A 22153-nucleotide genomic window follows, 5' to 3' on the forward strand; every position below is an offset into this window, starting at 1 on the left:
TGCCCGCCTGGCTCACGGCGCAGTACGACGACCACGCGCCCGCGCAGGCGCAGGCGCAGCTCTCCCTCACGGTCACTAGCTCTCACTCACCCTCCTCTACTGCCCGCCTGGCTCACGGCGCAGTACGACGACCACGCGCCCGCGCAGGCGCAGGCGCAGCTCTCCCTCACGGTCACTAGCTCTCACTCACCCTCCTCTACTGCCCGCCTGGCTCACGGCGCAGTACGACGACCACGCGCCCGCGCAGGCGCAGGCGCAGCTCTCCCTCACGGTCACTAGCTCTCACTCACCCTCCTCTACTGCCCGCCTGGCTCACGGCGCAGTACGACGACCACGCGCCCGCGCAGGCGCAGGCGCAGCTCTCCCTCACGGTCACTAGCTCTCACTCACCCTCCTCTACTGCCCGCCTGGCTCACGGCGCAGTACGACGACCACGCGCCCGCGCAGGCGCAGGCGCAGCTCTCCCTCACGGTCACTAGCTCTCACTCACCCTCCTCTACTGCCCGCCTGGCTCACGGCGCAGTACGACGACCACGCGCCCGCGCAGGCGCAGGCGCAGCTCTCCCTCACGGTCACTAGCTCTCACTCACCCTCCTCTACTGCCCGCCTGGCTCACGGCGCAGTACGACGACCACGCGCCCGCGCAGGCGCAGGCGCAGCTCTCCCTCACGGTCACTAGCTCTCACTCACCCTCCTCTACTGCCCGCCTGGCTCACGGCGCAGTACGACGACCACGCGCCCGCGCAGGCGCAGGCGCAGCTCTCCCTCACGGTCACTAGCTCTCACTCACCCTCCTCTACTGCCCGCCTGGCTCACGGCGCAGTACGACGACCACGCGCCCGCGCAGGCGCAGGCGCAGCTCTCCCTCACGGTCACTAGCTCTCACTCACCCTCCTCTACTGCCCGCCTGGCTCACGGCGCAGTACGACGACCACGCGCCCGCGCAGGCGCAGGCGCAGCTCTCCCTCACGGTCACTAGCTCTCACTCACCCTCCTCTACTGCCCGCCTGGCTCACGGCGCAGTACGACGACCACGCGCCCGCGCAGGCGCAGGCGCAGCTCTCCCTCACGGTCACTAGCTCTCACTCACCCTCCTCTACTGCCCGCCTGGCTCACGGCGCAGTACGACGACCACGCGCCCGCGCAGGCGCAGGCGCAGCTCTCCCTCACGGTCACTAGCTCTCACTCACCCTCCTCTACTGCCCGCCTGGCTCACGGCGCAGTACGACGACCACGCGCCCGCGCAGGCGCAGGCGCAGCTCTCCCTCACGGTCACTAGCTCTCACTCACCCTCCTCTACTGCCCGCCTGGCTCACGGCGCAGTACGACGACCACGCGCCCGCGCAGGCGCAGGCGCAGCTCTCCCTCACGGTCACTAGCTCTCACTCACCCTCCTCTACTGCCCGCCTGGCTCACGGCGCAGTACGACGACCACGCGCCCGCGCAGGCGCAGGCGCAGCTCTCCCTCACGGTCACTAGCTCTCACTCACCCTCCTCTACTGCCCGCCTGGCTCACGGCGCAGTACGACGACCACGCGCCCGCGCAGGCGCAGGCGCAGCTCTCCCTCACGGTCACTAGCTCTCACTCACCCTCCTCTACTGCCCGCCTGGCTCACGGCGCAGTACGACGACCACGCGCCCGCGCAGGCGCAGGCGCAGCTCTCCCTCACGGTCACTAGCTCTCACTCACCCTCCTCTACTGCCCGCCTGGCTCACGGCGCAGTACGACGACCACGCGCCCGCGCAGGCGCAGGCGCAGCTCTCCCTCACGGTCACTAGCTCTCACTCACCCTCCTCTACTGCCCGCCTGGCTCACGGCGCAGTACGACGACCACGCGCCCGCGCAGGCGCAGGCGCAGCTCTCCCTCACGGTCACTAGCTCTCACTCACCCTCCTCTACTGCCCGCCTGGCTCACGGCGCAGTACGACGACCACGCGCCCGCGCAGGCGCAGGCGCAGCTCTCCCTCACGGTCACTAGCTCTCACTCACCCTCCTCTACTGCCCGCCTGGCTCACGGCGCAGTACGACGACCACGCGCCCGCGCAGGCGCAGGCGCAGCTCTCCCTCACGGTCACTAGCTCTCACTCACCCTCCTCTACTGCCCGCCTGGCTCACGGCGCAGTACGACGACCACGCGCCCGCGCAGGCGCAGGCGCAGCTCTCCCTCACGGTCACTAGCTCTCACTCACCCTCCTCTACTGCCCGCCTGGCTCACGGCGCAGTACGACGACCACGCGCCCGCGCAGGCGCAGGCGCAGCTCTCCCTCACGGTCACTAGCTCTCACTCACCCTCCTCTACTGCCCGCCTGGCTCACGGCGCAGTACGACGACCACGCGCCCGCGCAGGCGCAGGCGCAGCTCTCCCTCACGGTCACTAGCTCTCACTCACCCTCCTCTACTGCCCGCGATCTCTCCGATCACGTCGCCTAATATTATTCTGTGTTACTCTCTTTGCCGATAAATATTAGGATTATTTGTAATAGTAATAACAGATATACAAAGCTTGCATATAATATAACCTGCTTAGGTACTTTATTTTATTTAATTACAAAAGGTTTATTTGTTGACTCAACAAGTCAGTCGACAGTTAAATCTTTATGGTCACCGTATGTTGTGATGAAATTGTGAATTTAGAGTTTAATCTGTGCAACCTTGCCAACAGAGAACATTCCCTGATAACAAACTGCCTGAAGTGATCTCGTTCTGCAAAGCGGAAGTGATCGCACATCTGTTGGACAATCTCAACGGCAACACTGAAGCACTGCTCAAGAAGAGGTATTGTTATTTATTTATTTATTTATTTCTCAACCTTACCACTAACATTACAGATAGGTACAATCTAATGCGTTAGCGAGGCACACTACTTACAAAAATATGCGCTTCTTGTTTTATTATGCTCTCCGAACATGTTCCGAACACACGGAATTGACGTTTGCTACACTGGAAACCATCGACGTGGATGTCGCAGGATAGAGAACGCGGAGGAGCGCGAGCTTCAGATGAACCGCATCCTGACGAGCAGCCTGCAGGGGCTGCAGTACTTCGTGCAGCACCTGCCGGCCGCGCACGACGCCTGGCTGTGGGGCGAGCTGGCGCCGCTGCTGCAGCACGCCTTCTGGAAGCTGCCGCTGTCCACGCCGCACGTCAGGTCAGTACCCCGGGCGGCACAGATTAGCAAGTCGGCTAGCGCGGCGTGAGTACAGTGTGGGGTGTCGCAGGGCGGCGTGGCTGTGCGCGCTGGGCGCGCTGGCGGCGCGGGGCGGCGCGGCGGTGGGCGCGGCGCACGGCGGCCGGGCGCTGCGCCTGCTGCTCGCCGACACGCGCGAGCCCGCGCCGCTGTGGGGCTGTCTGCTGCAGATCATGCAGCACGTGCCGGTATGCTGGCATTTTTGATTCGTTTGTTTTGGTTTTAAAAAATAATAAATTTAAACGTCCCACATATTGATTATTAGGAGATATATATTTTGTATTAAATCACGTTTAAAAACATCAAGAAAAGTGTACACTTAATACTGACATACAAGATTTTTGTGTAATCCTTTCCTATCATCAGGCTAACTAAACTGCATTCACATTGATGTTTTGGAAAACATTAATTTGTTCCAGGACTGGCACACGTACTTAGACAAGAAAGAATTACTAGTTAAGCGGATTATAGATCTCTTGGAAAATGGTAAGATAATGCGCAAATGGCAAACTGTTTGGCATTAAATTGGTGATGTCGTTAAACTTGCGTCTGCAGGTGGATGGGGAGACGCGAAGCAGCTGTCCAACATGTTGCTGCCGCTGTTGGCGTATCTGCCTCAAGACATATTGACTAAGGACTTCTACGAAGCCTTCTTTCGTGCCATGTTTAATGGGTAATGTTGTCATTTTATTCAGATTTTATGTCACTTCAAATGTGAAAGCGGCAGGAACCTGTTCTGCATTTCAGGTGCATATAAACCTTACTTCCTGTAAAAATACAAATTATACTTACGTTTATGTAGAACCGTAATATTATTATTTCAGACTCGAAAAGAAAAATATTTTGAGTTCAAAAAGCGAAAGGCAGGCATGGATCACGAGCTTAGCGGAATGTTTGCGCTACGTATCCATACAGCCGCGCGAGTTCGTGCCCGAGCTCGCCACCAGCACGCACCGCGCCTGGCTCGGCGCCGCGCTGGGCCCGCATGCTGCCCAGCTCGGCAAGCCCTGCGCCGCCCACATGGCCTCGCTGCTCAAGTACTGGCTCAAACTATCCCAGCAGGACAAAACTGAAAAATACGATCATCTAGTGAGAAACTTTTGGCAGAATGTCACTTCTACCATTCTGGCACAGATCGACAAGGCCGGTTCGGAACACGACGAAATAGCTAAGGTGATCGACGGGCATATCGCCTTCTTACAAATGTTGAAGACGTCGTTTTGTCAAGAGGCGAAGAAGCAGCAGAGTATCAAGTTCGAGGGCTCGGCGGCGCCGCCGGCGGAGGCTGCGGGCGCCGCCGAGCCGTGCGACGGTGCGCTGGCTGTGCGCTTCCAGCACGCGCTGGCGCAGTGCGTGCAGGCCGCCGCCGCCGCCTGCCTGCGCGCCGGCGCCGCGGCCGCGCTGGCGGCGCTGCTGGCGGCGTTCGGCTCGGCCGCGCTGCTGGCGGCGCTGGCGGCGCAGGTGGGCGGCGGCTCTGCGCACGCGCTGTACGAGCGGGCGCTGCGGCCCCGCCTCGCGAGCGACGCCACGCGCTGCGCCGCGCTCGTCGACGTCGTGTTCCTCGCGCTGCAGTACATGACCGAACAGGAACAGGACGCCGTCTTCGACACCTTTCAACACGTAACACTTTCTTTGCTTTTAAACCCCTTTCTTTACCACCTACTATGTGTTTTAGCCGAAAAGAAGGAATGTTGTAACAGATTCTCCTTCAATCAGATTAGTTTTAGTCGTGGAATTTTTTACATGTAATATTTATTATTTACTCCGTTTTTTTAGCTTACTCCGTTACCATAAACATTTTTTTTTTATTAGCCTATGCTGTCCCACTGCTGGGCAAAGGCCTCCCCAGAGCCTTCCACTTTTCTCTATCCATCGCTGCTTGAGGCTAGTCCGAGAGGAAGCTGTCCAAGTCTTCCCTCCAGCGTTTCCTTGGCCTCCCTCTCGGTCGCCTTCCATCCTCCGGGATCCACTTTGTGGTGATGTTCTACCGGATGAATGAACATGTTCTACCGGAACCGATTGCGATACACGGCGCCGTTCTCGAAGTTGTTCGGAAATATGTACACCTCGGGCAGACATTGCAGTTAGGTAGAAACAACTTTGAGGACGAGGTGAATAGGAGAATTCAGTTGGGTTGGGCTGCATTTGGGAAGCTACGGCGAGTCCTAACATCGTCGATCCCACAGTGCCTAAAGACAAAAGTCTTCAATCAGTGCGTCCTACCTGTCATGACTTACGGAGCCGAAACGTGGACACTGACGGTACGGCTGGTCCACAAGTTTAAAGTCGCTCAGCGGGCTATGGAAAGAGCTATGCTCGGCGTTTCTCTGAGGGATCGCATCAGAAATGAGGTAATCCGTCAGAGAACCAAGGTCATCGACATAGCCTACCGAATCAGCAAGCTGAAGTGGCAGTGGGCTGGCCATATTAGCCGAAGAACCGATAACCGTTGGGGTAAACGAGTTCTAGAGTGGAGACCACGCCTCTGCAAACGTAGTGTAGGACGTCCTCAGGCACGGTGGAGTGATGACTTGCGCAAGACCGCTGGCAGGAGCTGGATGCGAGAAGCTGAAAATCGATCTCAGTGGCGTGCACTTGGAGAGGCCTACGTCCAGCAGTGGACTGCGATAGGCTGATGATGTCATTTAAGTGTAAACCGCATTATAGCAATCAGTCTAAGTGTTTAACGTGGGATATGGTAACTGGTGCAGCTGCCTCTGAGCGCGGTGGAGTGGTGCGTCCGCGCGGCCGCGTCGCACCCGCACCTCGCCAGCCCCGCGGCGCAGCGCTGGCTGCGCAGCGAGGCCGTGGCGCCGCTGCCGGCCGAGCTCGCCGCGCGCGGCGCCGCCGGCGACTCGGGCGCCGCCGCGCTGCTGCTGCGCCTGCTGGGCGCGGCGGGCGGCTGGCAGGTGAGCGGCGCGGGCGTGGCGGGCGCCGTGCAGGCGGCGTGCGCGGCGCTGGAGGGCGCGGAGGGCGCGGAGGGCGCGGAGGGCGAGGCGCTGGCGGGCGCGGCGGCGCTGGGCGCGCGGCTGGCGGTGGCGCTGGCGGGCTCGCGCGCGCCGCACTACGCGCGCCTGCTGCTGCAGCTGCTGCGCCTGGACGTGCTGGTGCCGGTGAGTGGGGCGGGCGGGGCGGGGCGGGGCGAGGCGGGTGGGCACAGCGGCTACAGCGCTCGTGTTGCAGCGCGGGGACGCGCGGCTGGCGGCGGACGCGTGGTGCGAGGTGCGGTCGTCGTGGGCGGACGGCGCGGGGGCGCTGGCGCCGCACGAGCGCCCCGCCCTGCTGCAGCGCGTCGCCGCCTTCCTGCGGGAACAGCTGCAGCTCACGTATGACACTACGCTTTATCATCTTTCTTTCATCTGTTCTCTATTACTGATATAAAGCCACCAAAAACATTTCCACACTGATTAAATAAATATATCCTTAATCTTTAATCAGTGTGGAAATGTTTGTGTTTGAGGGTTATTAAAAATTTCGTTATTCAAATTTATATCGATTTTAGTATGGACAAATTGGACATTGCAAGAATTGAAAACATCATGTCTCCCTGTCCTCACTTATTCAAATGCTGCGACGAGACCGGAGCACCGGAGGACGTCACCGAAATAGCAAACTTCACTAAATCAATATTCGACACGGAGGATGAAGACTCGCTAGAGGTGGAGTGCGACGCGCTGCGGTACGAGTGCGTGACGTCACGGCTCAACTGCCTGTTCGAGGACGACAACGAGGCCATCGCGGCCGTCATCCGCTCGGCGGGCAGCAGCCGCGTGCGCGAGCTGGGCGCGGCGCAGCTGCGGCGCCACGCCACGCGCCTGCTGGCCCGCGCCGCGCTGCTGAGCGGCGTGCTGCTGCGCCGCGCCCACGCCGCCTGGGGCCGGGCGCTGCTGCACGACGACTACCTGCGAGATCAATTCTGCACACTCTACTACGATTATATCGTAATCGACTCGTTACACGACGGCTATGCTTTTGTAAGTATTTATCGAGATATTTATTTAAATAAACAGTCTCTTACAAACTAATATTCCTCCTACCCTGTTCCCAAACTAATGATTACATATAAAAAAATTATATATAAAGACTTTGAGTTCCATAACGTTGTACATATTATATTAGAATTTAGGCATCAATTTCAAATGGAATACATATAATTTGCATTGTGAGTATATGTCAAATTTGTATTTGTGGAAAAAAAATATATGTATATTGAAGTTCACGTTTATTAAATACGTACGAACTTTTCGGTATTTGTAAAATGTAAACACGATTTTTTGTGACTGCCAATGGAATTTAGAAGTTTCGATGTAATCGTCAGTGCATCGTAGAATGTCGATGGGAATAAACAAGGTAGGTTCTGCAACGTACCTTACGTTGCAGAAGCGTCACTGCGACGTAGTGGCAGCCACGCGCGGGCGCCTGCGCGAGCTGCTGGCGCGAGCCGCGGCGCCGGCGGGCGCGGCGCTGCAGGCCGCGCTGCGGGCCCGCGCCGCCGCCCGCGCCTACCTGTGGCCCCGCGCCGCGCTCTGCCACCAGCGCATGCTGCAGCCCGCCGCCCGGCCGCGCCACACGGCGCCTGCCGACGAGCCACAGGACACGGTGCCTGCTGACGAGCCACAGGACACAGGGCCCGCCGACTCGCCGCAGGACGCGACGCCTGCCGACGAGCCACAGGACACAGGGCCTGCCGACTCACCACAGGACACGCTGCCCACCAACTCGCCACAGGACACGCTGCCCGCCAACTCGCCACAGGACACGCTGCCCGCCAACTCGCCACAGGACACGCTGCCCGCCAACTCGCCACAGGACACGGCGCTTGCCGACGCGCTCGACGGACACAAGCTCGAGGACGTTGTCTCCGGAAATGGATACTTCCACACTTTACAGGTACAATATAATTTGCCAAGTCCGAAGTTACCATTGGAATTCCGTATTTGACGAATTGATTCTTTTGCGTAGCCAAAAGTTAATTTTAAATTCCTCGTGTTATTATGTGTTTCTCATCAGAGAAAACAATTATTACTTTCGTCATGTCTGTCTCTCCGTCGGTCTGTCAACCAGTCTTGCCAAAGAGTATCGAGTGCTATTAATTGGTTTGAGGAGGTCGGATAAATACTGAGCTAGGGAACCCCAATCCTTGACAGAGATTTATCAAGGAAGCCGAACGCCTCGATAGTCCAATAGCCAATCATTGTTTTGGTTCCGCCTCCCAAACGTAACTTGAGCTACAAGAACACGCGTAGCTGAGTGACGGCATGTGCGCTGATGTTTGGTCGGTGGGTGCGTCAGGCGAGCACGACGTGGCGCTCGGAGGAGTCGGAGGCGGCGTCGGAGGCGGCGTCGGAGGCGGCGTCGGGGGCGGCGTCGGAGGCGGCGTACGAGACGGCGCGGCTGGTGATGCTGCGCAGCTGGCTGGCGGCGCACGGCGACTGCGGCGACGCCGGGCTGGACGGCATCGTCAACGCCTACTACCGCCACAACCACACCATGCTCTACGACAGGTACACACACTGCATCGTGTACTCTGTGCATCATGCATTCTGTAACGGCCCTTTCACAAGCCACTCCAGTTTTTTGCAGGATCCCGTTTGATGGTAAAAGATATTATATATATGCTAGTGTTCACACGAGCAAACCGCATGCAGGATCCTGCAAAGTGAAATGCCGGTCCCGCAAAACTGGACTGCCGTGTGAAAGGGCTGTTACTGTTAATTATTTACTCACTAGCTTCTGCCCGCGACTTCGTACGCGGATCCTGTCCCTGATGCCAGCGACTACGGGGTCAGCAAAATCAAAGATCTGAATCGTCTGATATTGAATTTTAAGGGCCCGTTGACTTGAAAACAACGGAATACACATAGCCATTAGAAACGTTCCATCTATTTACTTTTTGTACTTCAACGGCAAAAGCACAGCAGACTAAACAAAACGCTGAGAACTGAACCGCAATAGACGTAACCATAGGGATAAAAGTAGTGATTCTAATTAGTCCTCATTTAAGTTGGGGTATAATTTAGATGGTCACCAAAAATATTTTTAAGACTCTAAGCTGAGGCACCAAATAAAATAAACAACTCCAAAAAAAATAAATTGACTTTATTAAAAGGGCACTAAAGTATATAATATTATGATCCAAAAAAAAAAAAAAATAACATCAGAAAAATCGCAAATCTCGCACAAATATTATTTTTGGTTCCCAAAAGGGATTAATGGTCACCAAATTATATCCAACTAAAAGATTAAAATTACTACCAAAAACAAAGTTAGTGACGAAAACGAATCGCTGCAAAACCGACTCCACGTAGTCTTGTCTGCCCTACCCCTAGAGTGCAGCAAGCCGAAGCTGCGGTGGTGAGCGTGAAAACCATCTGCGGCGATACGCTCGCATGGGACCGCCGGAGCCCCGCAGTGCCGGAGCCGTGACAGAAGCCATGCTTGCTGCATGTTGCGTGCTTACATTTTACTACTGAGTTACACACAAATTCATATAACAATAAATAAGCAACGTACGTTTGGGAACCCCAGTATATTAATTGGTATTTGGGAAATATTCTAGCGATCGTTAGCTTTTTTAGTCTAACAAAAATGACCAAATTAGGAGTCATGGTATTACATAATTGGTAAAAAGTAAAACGAAAAGTAAAACATCTAAGTAGTGACAATATATAATATTAGGTCTAAAGTGTATTTTAAAGGCGTCCATATATTTTTTTTTGTAGTCAATAATACGAAAAAATGGTTTTATCTAATAATATTTTTGGAAACGTTATTTGGTGACCATTTATCCATTTTGGTAACCGTTTAGAATTTTTTTGGTAGTAAAATAGGTACTTTTTTGGGTGGTGTTTAAACACAAGCCTTTAAGTTGTGTGTGGCAAAAATATTACACGTATTATTACGTAAAAAAACATTAAATGTTACTGAGATGACATAGTCATGATGACTTAGTGGAAGTCGTGGTGGTTTAGTGGGTAGAGAACCAATCTCTCAAGTATGAGGGTGCGTCTTTGATTCCAGGTCTGGCAAGTACCTGCCAATGCAACTTTTCTAAGTTCGTATGTACTTTCTACGTATATTTTGGATACCAATGACCGTTATTTGGAGGGGATGTTAAACTGTAGGTTCCGGCTGTCATTGAACATTCTTGGCAGTCGTTATGGGTAGTCAGAAGCCAGTAAGTCTGACCAGTTTTACCAAGGGGTGTTGGGTTGAGCGGTTAACTGAGATGTGGAGGTCAGATAGGCAGTCGCTCCTTGTAAAACACTGGTACTCAGTTGCATCGTGACTGGAAGTCGACCCTAACGTAATTGGGATAAAGGCTCTTGAGATAATAACGACAATAATAATGAGATATAAGCACCGCAGGACATCTGAGGCTGATGACGGGGAGTAGCGACCCCGGGCATATATACTGAGTTCTCCAGGGAGATTATACTGTCCCCCATCTCCGGCCGGTCGGAGTGAACCATGACGGGGGTAGGTCTCACGCCTCTGGCTTGGCTTGGCCGTCCAGAGTGGAGTCGCTAGAGCAGGGTTAGTAGCCCTGCTCGAAAGATAGGTGCCCCGTGGTAAGTGACCCACAGGGAGCGCGTAATCTGCGTTTAAAATCCGCAGAGGTATCCTTACACTTCAGCCGCTCATGTGTTTGTTAGTGAGAAGGAGAAAAGAAAAAATACGTGTCCATTATTTTAGGGTTATCTAAAAGACGGACTAATTACTTTTTTGATTCACCATACCTATTTCATAACATTCATTTCTATACATTTCAAGTGTAGTATTGCTCTTGTGGTTTATATTCGATGTTCATACGTCAACAGAGAGTGTTTATCAGATTGAACCACTTTTGCTAAAACGTCATATCTTTATATGCTATAGTCTAGCTGAGCTCCTGGGGCTCCACATCAGGTGTTTTACATCTTCAATTTTTATAAGTCAACAGAGAGTGCTTATCAGATTGAACAACTTTTGCTAAAACGTCATACCTCTATATGCTATAGTATAGCTGGGCCCCTGGAGTTCCACATCAGGCGTTTTAGATCTTCAATTTGTATAAGTCAATAGAAAGTGCTTATCAAATTGAACAACTTTTGCTAAAACGTCATACCTGTATATGGTACAGAGAAGCTGGGCTCTTGGGGTTCCACATCAGGTGTTCCAGATCTTCAAATTTATTATCTCAGCTGAAAATGCTCATCACATGGAACAATTTTTACCATGGCACCATTTTTGTATCTCTTATAGTTTTGTAGGTCTGTTGGTGTTCTGCATCAGGTCTTTAAGTTTCGAAGATAAATTATAGCCTATATGTTGACCAGGCTTAATTATAATAATAATATAATAATCTTCCACGCCGATTTCGGCAACGGCGAACCACTTCGACCCTAATGGCGTGCGTGTGCTCTCATGTGGCTGGAGTATCCAATTTTGTGCGTGAAAGTCCGCGCACACTGCGGACATGTCAGGGTACCAGCCACAAAGTTGTAGTTGATAGCTACAGGTGGTCGAGCTTTCAACTCATCTACATCAGGCTTAATACTGACACAACAAAGAAAAAATCATTGAAATCCGTTCAGTAGTTCGGAAGATTAGCGTGTACATACAAACAGACATACAGACAGATTTTTTTTTTTTTGATTTGTGCTCCATGACTGTTTCTAAACCCCACCCAATTATTATTTTTTTTATTTATTCAATGTACAGACACAGTTTTTTTACAGATTTATTATATGTATAGATTACTAGCTTCTGTTCGCGGGTAGAAAACGGCTGTAGTTTGCCGTTTTTACAGCTTGTAGGGTAGAATACACTTCCTTTTCGTTTAATATATATACCTACAGAATTTAATTTAAGTAGTGCTTAAAACAAAATGGTGGTTTAGAATCAAAAACAGAACATATATGCACCATTAGTTTTGTTTTTTTTTTCATATTTTTATCCGCCCTAATTATTTATTATTTATTTATTTATACACAACCTTACATCTACCCTTACAGGACTTGCCTAATGCGGCAGATGGGTTCTTATTAATTTATTCTAGACTAAACTAAAAACACATACAAAACACATACATAACAAATCAACCCATACAAACTTAACTAGATTCGTAGCTTACCAACCTAATGCGCGACTACAGTGAAGTCATAAAGCGAGCACGTAAATAAATCCAGCCGGTTGGCTGTGGCATTAAGCGTGCTCAGGGCGGCGCTCGCTGCAGCAGGTTGGTGGCACCTCCAGCAGCGGCGGCAGCAGCCGTCGCCCCACGTATTCATCCGGTACACAAAAGCGAATTTCTTGCTAGATATCAGGATTACATATTTTACCACGTAACACCTTAAATAGATATGAGGCCAGTGCCACTTCTCGTCTCGTCTCCAGTTTAAAATATCCTACCATACCTAACACAAAAAGTGTCGGGTATAGTAACTGATAACCTGGGAACACCCGATAGAGCTTTAAGTAGAGAAATCTTGCGAACTTATTTTGGATTCTCTCTAACATGAATTTGTACTTAGCCTCACTAGGTCCCCAAAGGGCTGCACAGTATTCTAAGTGACTTCTAACCAGAGCATCATAAAGAACTTGTAAAGCCTTCATGTTGTTGAAATCATGCGCTTGTCGTAAAATAAAACCTAAATTTCTATATGCCCTGCTACACATTTTTGCAATAAAATAAATAAATACTTATTCAGATCTCACTTCTTTTATAGGCGAAGCATTCCCATATTATCGAACTTGGCAGCCTTTCACATTTTTGTTTTGGGTGGGATTTCATTTATTTTTGTAAGGTTGTTTATTTTATTTTTTTTTATTATGATTAAGTTAGTTAAGGAAATGTCTCATTTATACTATCTTTCAGATTTTTGAATATGCACTATGCTTCTTACAAAGAAATGAACTAGATTAACTAAATGGACTAGATTTACCAACTGACTGACATGACATGTTATCATATATTATGTTCATGGATCAAAGTTACACATTCGTTATTTTCGAAAGTGACTCACACTTGGCCGTTTTCAGATTTTTACTTTACTTTGACTAAATTGTACGACCATTCGAAGATATAATATATAAATATAGATAAATTTTGTTCGTTTTAGTTCCTTATGGGTATAAATTTACACCTTCATTATTTTGAAACTGACTCACACTTGGCCATTTTCAGATTTTTTCCCTTTACCTTGACATAAAGACCTACCTCCATGCCAAATTTCAAGTCAATACGACCATTGGAAGTTTTGTATTTTAGATAAGTGAGGGGGTCTCAACAGATACTAGAAATCTGATATGCGTAAATAAAATAGATTTTAAGTTATAGGGGGGTCGAATTTGGCCCGAAATGGTTCGTGTAATATAACCCACGGCCGGTGTGTCGCCTTTTTTTGCTCGAACTTGGCGGACACACTACCGTGTGTCTAGATTTTCCTGGCTCCGTTTGGTTACTTTATCTATATTCTCCTGGAGCAGATATGGATCAGCAAATATGCACACTTAGGTCTTTTGTCCACTGCCGCCGTTACCGTTTTTGCCTCGTTAAGAAATGTATCCGAAATTGTAAAGTCAGTAAGTTGGTTGACCGTGTCCATGCCCCTATTTCATTTGATGTGCATCCTTATGTCCGCGGTTTGCAAATAGCAAAAAAGTCGTTGGAAATACGTTATACAAATAAAAGCAAGTAAATCAATGACAAAGATCGTATATAATGGAGTGTCTAGCACAGTACGTAGCAGACATTCTACCGAGTGGGCAGTGAGGTAGTCGCGTGTGCAGGGACATCTCGGAGTGCTCGTGGCGCGAGGTGGTGAGCAACGCGGCCGTGGTGGAGTTCCTGAGCCACACCGTGACGTCACGCGGCTGGCACGCGCCGCCGCACCACTGGGACTTCGTGTCCATCACGCTGTGCTCGCTGCTGAACTCGCTGCGCAAGTCCATGGAGCAGTGGGGCAGCCCGCGCGTGGCGCTGCTGGCGCGCGCCGTGCTGCGGCTGTGGGCGCGCGTGCGGCGCTTCGTGCGCGACGTGCCGGCGCGCAGCACGCGCGAGCAGCCCGCCGCGCACGTGGCGGCGCTGCCGCGCGAGTGGGACGACATGTTCGCGCCCGACACGCACTACAACCTGTTCGCGCTCGCGCTGCACCTGCTCGGTGAGTGCCGCCCCGGTTTCGTGCCGTTCTGCGATTATTACTTATTTATTAAATAGTCGATGTACAACGTACGGTATCTATGTCATTTTGTTACAGAATGTTGTAACGAGAGCGAAATGACGAGCCCGCGAATAGAAGTGATCGGCGCCCTCATAGAGTGCCTGAAGCTGAGCGACTGGTTCGCGCTGAACGCGGCGCACCGGCGCAGCGAGCTGAGCCTGGCGCGGCTGCTGCCGGCCGCCGCCGCCGCGCTGCAGCGGCCGCCGCACCACGCCGCCGCCTGGCTCGCCTACCACCTGCTGCTGGCGCTGGCCGGGCCGCTGGTGCTGGACGACGGTACTGGCGCTGTCCGCCGCCGCCTGCGACGCTGCGACGCACACTAACAGTGACGATGGTTGTCCACAGCGGAGAAGCTGGCGCAGTGGAGCGACAGCTCGGAGTCGGAGGAGGCGCAGGCGCGGCCGGCGCTGAGCGTGGAGCTGCTGCACGACGCCTTCGAGAGCCTGCACGACATCGTGGACGCCGCGCTCGCCTCTGTCGTGTGAGTCACCACACATATATTGCAATAATCTATTTGTTTATTACCGTGGTGTAACCAAGTCTTTAACACTCGCTGTACGCGCGAGATAAACGCCTGCCGCTCGTCTCACGGTGGGCGAAAATTTTCGCTGTCTTTTCGTAGGGATTTGTAAAAATGAAGTCTTTTTTAACCGACTTCCCAAAAAGGAGTAGGTTCTCAATTCGGCTGGTTGGTTTCTTTTATATGTATGTATGTATCTACATCATCATGAAAAAAATCGTGGTGGCCTAGTGGGTAAAGGACCAACCTCCCAAGTATGAGGGCGCGGGTTCGATCCCAGGTCAGGCAAGTACCAATGCAACTTTTCTAAGTTTGTATGTACTTTCTAAATAAATCTTAGACACCATGGACTGTGTTTCGGATGGCACGTTAAAGTGTAGGTCCCGGCTGTCATTGAACATCCTTAGCAGTCATTACCGGTAGTCAGAAGCCAGTAAGTCTAACACCAGTTTAACGGGTAACTGAGTTGAGGAGGTCAGACAGGCAGTCGCTTCTTGTAAAGCACTGGTACTCAGCTAAATCCGGTTAGTCTGGAAGCCGACCCCGACATGATTGGGAAAAGGCTCGGATGATGATGTATGTATGTACATCGATTACGCCGAGATTTATAGACCGAATTACGTGATTCTTTTTTTATTCGACGCGGAATAGCTGCCAGTTGGTCCCATAGTCATCAGGTCAGGATCTGATGATGGAAACCCTGAGAAATCGAGGGCAACCTTCGAAAGTTGTTGGCATGCTTAGGGTAAAAACTTGACACTCTGGTGTATGCCTGAAAGTACTATTCAACAGTGAAGGTTCGAAGCTAAACTGATGATGGAGACTAGAGAGGGTCGAGGGAACTCGACAGCTGAATATGTAAACTACCTCGTGTTTGGGCTTAAATTATTTTCTATTAATGAGAACTCTCCACTTATACGGATAGTGACAGCTATTCGTATCACCACAGATTATATAATAGTTGCTACGTACTTCTACTTTTAATCTTTGTTGCGATATATCGCAATAAATAGGTATTAAATGTTTTGATAAACTAAAAGAAAAGACGTGTCTAGTGTTGTTAGCCAGTGCGGACTAATTAGAATCTAAATTTTTTAACGCTGTCATCATGCCTATTGTTTGGAACGAATGAAGAATGTGTGTCGGCGGGACGTAGGTTGGGCGAGGGCACGTGCGAGATGGTGCCGATGTCGGACAGCTACAACGCGGCGCTGGCGTGGCTGCTGCTGGGCGCGGCGCTGTCGGCGCTGGCGGGCCGCGCCCGCGGCGACCTGGCGCAGCAGTACGGCGCCGTGTGGCGCGACCGCCGCCACGCCGAGCGCACGCTGGGCGCCGCGCTGCGCCTGCTGCCCGCCGCCGTGTGGGCCGCCTGCTGCGACCACCCGCCGCCCGCGCCGCCGCAGCACCACGACCTCTTCCTCGTCGACCACGACTTCTCCGTGCACGGTGAGCACCGCTTACATATCTATGTATTTGCGGGGCCTAATTTGGCGCGTAACCTTTTGTTTTCTGTATTTTGTATGCTATGTGTTTTTTTTGTGTTGTGTCAATAAATATTTTTTCTTTGTTTATATCGACTGTGCTTTAACCGTGTATGAATCGTGGGATCGTCCCCGCCACCGACAGAGGCGGCTAGCAGCGGGGCGGTGGCAGCGCTGGCGTGCCGCGCGCTGTTCGCGTGCGTGACGGGCGCGGGCGCGGCGGGCGCGCGCGGCTGGCGCGGCGCGGCGGCGGCGCGGGCGGCGCGGCTGCTGGCGCGGCTGGTGCGCGAGTACGTGGCGCCGCCCGCCGTGCGCGAGCAGCTGCGCGAACTGCAGCGCCGCGCCGCGGAGATCGACGACGCCGAGGTGATGTCCCGACCACTGTTTCACTCGTTCGCGGGGCTAATACGTCTTTTTAACACGAGTACTCCTTTCACATGTCCGGGTACTCGAGCTGACCCCGACGTAGTTAGAATGAGACTCACGGGTAGGGCTGCCATCTTGAATTTCGCCAAGCCCGGACAAACATTTAAAAAACCCGGACATTTCGCGTAAATCGCATTTTTTCCCCGAACGAATACGATTTTTTTAAACAAAATAATACCTAATCTGTAATCCATTTACCATTAACATATACTTAAATTCAATGAGGTGCTTCCTTTCATGAAAAGTGTCCGGGTTTTCCCCGGACACTTCTTGGCACCCCGCCCGGACGGCCCCCGGACAGCCTCCAAACCAGGACAAATCCGGGGAAACCCGGACGGATGGCAGCCCTACTCACGGGAGATGATGGTCATTAGTCAGTATGAATGTTGCGATTACAGATCCACATCGCGTGGTCGTCGAGCGAGGTGACGTGCTGGTACAGCGTGGAGGAGCGGCGCGTGGAGCTGCGCGTGTGGCTGGCGCGGGAGCACCCGCTGGTGGCGCCGCGGCTGGCGGCCGGCGGCGGCGGCGGCGGCGGCGGCGGCGGCGTCGGCGCCAACACGCACTGGCTCGCGCTCTACCTCGCCTACCAGGTGGGCACCGTCCGATGCCAGCTTTACCGACCCCTTAAAACTAAAATAACTGTAAACTAAAGTATTTGGAAGCACTGGAAAACAAACAATAATGTGATTTATTTTGGATAACAGAACGGCACGCTGCTGAACGCCCTGAAGATGTGGACGGCGGCGGTGAACGCGCGCGTGGAGAGTGCCCCGCAGTGCTACATCTGCTACTGCCGCCTGCACCCCGCGTCCGGCCGCCTGCCGCGCGTGCCGTGCCACCAGTGCCGCAACAAGTTCCACAACGTCTGCCTCGTACGTACTCTACTGACATCTGCTACTGCCGCCTGCACCCCGCGTCCGGCCGCCTGCCGCGCGTGCCGTGCCACCAGTGCCGCAACAAGTTCCACAACGTCTGCCTCGTACGTACTCTACTGACATCTGCTACTGCCGCCTGCACCCCGCGTCCGGCCGCCTGCCGCGCGTGCCGTGCCACCAGTGCCGCAACAAGTTCCACAACGTCTGCCTCGTACGTACTCTACTGACATCTGCTACTGCCGCCTGCACCCCGCGTCCGGCCGCCTGCCGCGCGTGCCGTGCCACCAGTGCCGCAACAAGTTCCACAACGTCTGCCTCGTACGTACTCTACTGACATCTGCTACTGCCGCCTGCACCCCGCGTCCGGCCGCCTGCCGCGCGTGCCGTGCCACCAGTGCCGCAACAAGTTCCACAACGTCTGCCTCGTACGTACTCTACTGACATCTGCTACTGCCGCCTGCACCCCGCGTCCGGCCGCCTGCCGCGCGTGCCGTGCCACCAGTGCCGCAACAAGTTCCACAACGTCTGCCTCGTACGTACTCTACTGACATCTGCTACTGCCGCCTGCACCCCGCGTCCGGCCGCCTGCCGCGCGTGCCGTGCCACCAGTGCCGCAACAAGTTCCACAACGTCTGCCTCGTACGTACTCTACTGACATCTGCTACTGCCGCCTGCACCCCGCGTCCGGCCGCCTGCCGCGCGTGCCGTGCCACCAGTGCCGCAACAAGTTCCACAACGTCTGCCTCGTACGTACTCTACTGACATCTGCTACTGCCGCCTGCACCCCGCGTCCGGCCGCCTGCCGCGCGTGCCGTGCCACCAGTGCCGCAACAAGTTCCACAACGTCTGCCTCGTACGTACTCTACTGACATCTGCTACTGCCGCCTGCACCCCGCGTCCGGCCGCCTGCCGCGCGTGCCGTGCCACCAGTGCCGCAACAAGTTCCACAACGTCTGCCTCGTACGTACTCTACTGACATCTGCTACTGCCGCCTGCACCCCGCGTCCGGCCGCCTGCCGCGCGTGCCGTGCCACCAGTGCCGCAACAAGTTCCACAACGTCTGCCTCGTACGTACTCTACTGACATCTGCTACTGCCGCCTGCACCCCGCGTCCGGCCGCCTGCCGCGCGTGCCGTGCCACCAGTGCCGCAACAAGTTCCACAACGTCTGCCTCGTACGTACTCTACTGACATCTGCTACTGCCGCCTGCACCCCGCGTCCGGCCGCCTGCCGCGCGTGCCGTGCCACCAGTGCCGCAACAAGTTCCACAACGTCTGCCTCGTACGTACTCTACTGACATCTGCTACTGCCGCCTGCACCCCGCGTCCGGCCGCCTGCCGCGCGTGCCGTGCCACCAGTGCCGCAACAAGTTCCACAACGTCTGCCTCGTACGTACTCTACTGACATCTGCTACTGCCGCCTGCACCCCGCGTCCGGCCGACTGCCGCGCGTGCCGTGCCACCAGTGCCGCACCAAGTTCCACAACGTCTGCCTCGTACGTGCTCTACTGACCTGTGCAGCGCCGCAACAAGTGCCACAACGTCTGCCTCGTACGTACTACTGCTCGCGAGCGCGGCTGCTGTGCTCGACGTCTCGGTTCGATTTCCGGGTCGGCCCGAAATCGCTTTGTGGGTTTTCTTAAACTTTCACAAAACAGCCCGTAGTCTGGAATTTGGTGATTGATTCACCCGTGCATCGGAGAGCACGTAAATGTCGGTCCTGCACCTGGGGCCTGATTCTCCTAATTTTACTTAAGCAACATACGATTCACATTCGACTGCGATCCAATCTCGACTCGATTACGATTGAAGCGTATGTGGCATTCCGCTATGTTTTCTTTAAAATAAACGATATTAGTAGCAGAATACCCGATATGGTTAAAACGGCTATTGCGATCATATTGCGATTCGATTTCTATTCGATTTTGACATTATTAACTTAGGAGAATCGGGCCCCTGATCTCTTTCCGGTCGTGTCGGATTGCCGTCCCATCGGGCTATGAGAGTGAAGGAATAGGGAGTGCACTTATATCTGCGCTAATGCTCGTGCACTATAATATGTTCTGCGTAACTAGCTGATCTCCTTGATGAATGAGAACAGCCGCCGTGGCCGAAATCGGCCGTGGACGCCATTATTATTACGTACTGCTGCCGCCGCCACTGCCGCAACAAATATCTTATTACGCATTCATCCATCCAGATACAAATCCTAGTTGATCGTTTCAATTGACAGATTAGTCGTAGCATGTTTAACAGCCACGTTGTATTTTCCAGCGCAAATGGTTCGCTACGAGCAACAAGTCGAGCTGCCCGCTGTGCCGCTCGCCGTTCTGATCCGCGCGGTCGCTGCGAGTTGCGCCTCGCCACTTCTCGGCTCGATACTGGAATGTTTTCAAACATACTACCGACAATCGCATATCGCCTTCATGTGAAACTTTATTCATCTGAATCTAAACTTAATACAGAAACCAGCTGCATAGGTATTATATTCTCCATCCATTCATGTTCCATATTAATCGGCATTGTGACTCGGAGTAGCCTGCATCGCACGTGCATTTGTAACCACGGAACAGAAAAATAAAGTAGAAATGGCTTAGAATGAACTTACTAGGGAAACCAGTGTCGCCAAACTGGCACAAATAACCCGATAATCATATTACACAATACTAAAATGCTATGTGTAGATTTCTAAATGGAGCTTTTAAGTTTCCCAGTTTTGCTTTAAAGCAGAAACTGTTTGTACTCGGCTTGTTTAGATATTTTTAAACTTTTAGAATGCGTAGCGAAATCTAGTGTTTATTTTGTTAAGTAAATGGACTATACGTTGCGCAGCAGTTTTGGAACTTTGGATGTGTCTTACGAATTATGACTCTGTGTGTATTAAAAAAATAGTTTTGGACCCAAAACCTGAAAAATAGCACTTCCACATTATTTGTCTGTTCATTGTATCTATATCTATCACAGAAGGCTATTACTACAACATAGGTAGGAAGAGGTCAGGCTTGAATTGGATGAAAAAACTACCAAACAGTGAATATTGTTTGTTAAAAACTTAAAACATTTGTCTACATTTGCTGTCCGCGGTAGATCTGCCATGTTGGAATAGCGCTGGATTTCGAAACATGTTAGTAATATATGCAACACCCTGCTATAAATATCATAAAACATATGTAAGATATGGATCGCCTCTCATGAACTGAATGAAATTATCGAGTCTAAATTGTGTAAATAAATGAATTTTTATCAATTAGTTTTGATTTTCATTTAATATGTTATCTTCACCATAATCTGCTTATAGTCAGAAGACTGATCGCATGATTGCAATAGGAAAAAATAAATAAAACTACTTTTACGGATTTTATCGCGTTATATTAATATTATTTAATCCCGACGTTTCGGATCCTTTACAGCATCCATGGTCACGGGCAGACTAAGGTGTTGGTCGTCTTGATATATTAGTTACAAACAGCTACCCTACATTTTGTTGATTATTATTGACAATCCGATTCACGCAAAACGAGCTCACTGTATCCATAGGTCGAGCAGTTGTAGGCTTGGATTTTGATTTAATAGTTTCTATGATGGGATTCCAAGCAGGTGGTATGCACCAGCCATCTTCTCTATTGAAATTTGGATGTTTTTTAATTTCAATAGCCTCGCGAATCATCCTAGGTAGGAATCGGTTTTCTCTTGCAAGGACTTGTGGTTTATCAAATCTGATGTAATGCTGGGCCTTGTCTAGTGTGTGTTCACAAACTGCTGACTGTCTGGAACGGCGGTGTTTGACATCGGCGATGTGTTCTTTTACGCGGGTCCCTATGCTTCTTTTAGTTTGGCCTATGTAAGAGAGACCACAATCACATTCAAGCTTGTATACACCCGCATCTTGTAGAGGTATGTGACACTTGACAGGTGGTAAGAATTGACTGATCTTCTTCAGCGGCTTGAAGTAGGTTTTGATTGAAGCTCGCTTCAAGATGTAGCCAATCTTGTCTGTGACTCCTCTTATGTATGGAAGAACAGCAGGTAGACGCTCAACTGTGGCTGGTTTCACGCGGGTTCTGCGACGAGGGCGCGGTACTCGGAGCTTGTTGTCGTGCAGTACTTGCTTGACATGTTGAAGCTCAGCACCCAGGTGTTGTTCATCGCAGATCCCACGTGCTCTCTGAAACAATGATTTACCAACGGTAGATAACTGTGTTGGGTGGTGGTGGGACTCACCATGAAGGTATTTGTCTGTATGGGTTTTCTTCCGATACACAGTGTGACTCAAGGTGTTATTAGGGTTACGGATAACCAAAACATCTAAGAAAGCATAACACCTTGAGTCACACTGTGTATCGGAAGAAAACCCATACAGACAAATACCTTCATGGTGAGTCCCACCACCACCCAACACAGTTATCTACCGTTGGTAAATCATTGTTTCAGAGAGCACGTGGGATCTGCGATGAACA

At 52.1% G+C, this 22153-nt stretch overlaps 1 protein-coding gene across 2 annotated transcripts in view; it reads left to right on the top strand.

Moving 5' to 3' along the window:
• Nucleotides 1-20946, top strand: part of LOC124631654 (E3 ubiquitin-protein ligase listerin) — a 30866-nt gene extending 9920 nt beyond the window's left edge. Inside the window, exons 5-24 of one of the 2 annotated variants that reach the window (XR_006984530.1) lie at nt 2664-2776; nt 2970-3149; nt 3220-3376; nt 3608-3674; nt 3744-3861; nt 4013-4808; nt 5900-6301; nt 6372-6514; nt 6691-7162; nt 7569-8078; nt 8481-8692; nt 13962-14332; nt 14429-14668; nt 14738-14873; nt 16069-16358; nt 16539-16759; nt 17218-17412; nt 17527-17604; nt 17712-19192; nt 19971-20946. Coding sequence is in view for 1 of the 2 variants with exons in the window: in XM_047166154.1 (XP_047022110.1) it covers nt 2664-2776; nt 2970-3149; nt 3205-3376; nt 3608-3674; nt 3744-3861; nt 4013-4808; nt 5900-6301; nt 6372-6514; nt 6691-7162; nt 7569-8078; nt 8481-8692; nt 13962-14332; nt 14429-14668; nt 14738-14873; nt 16069-16358; nt 16539-16759; nt 17218-17412; nt 17527-17694; nt 19971-20030 (4866 nt within the window). In the remaining variant the exon portion in view is untranslated. The other variant, XM_047166154.1, reaches the window with a different exon arrangement.
• The last annotated feature ends 1207 nt before the right edge of the window (nt 20947-22153 follow it).

Source organism: Helicoverpa zea, chromosome 7 (assembly GCF_022581195.2).
Source record: "Helicoverpa zea isolate HzStark_Cry1AcR chromosome 7, ilHelZeax1.1, whole genome shotgun sequence".
NCBI classification, from domain to species: Eukaryota; Metazoa; Arthropoda; class Insecta; order Lepidoptera; family Noctuidae; genus Helicoverpa; species Helicoverpa zea.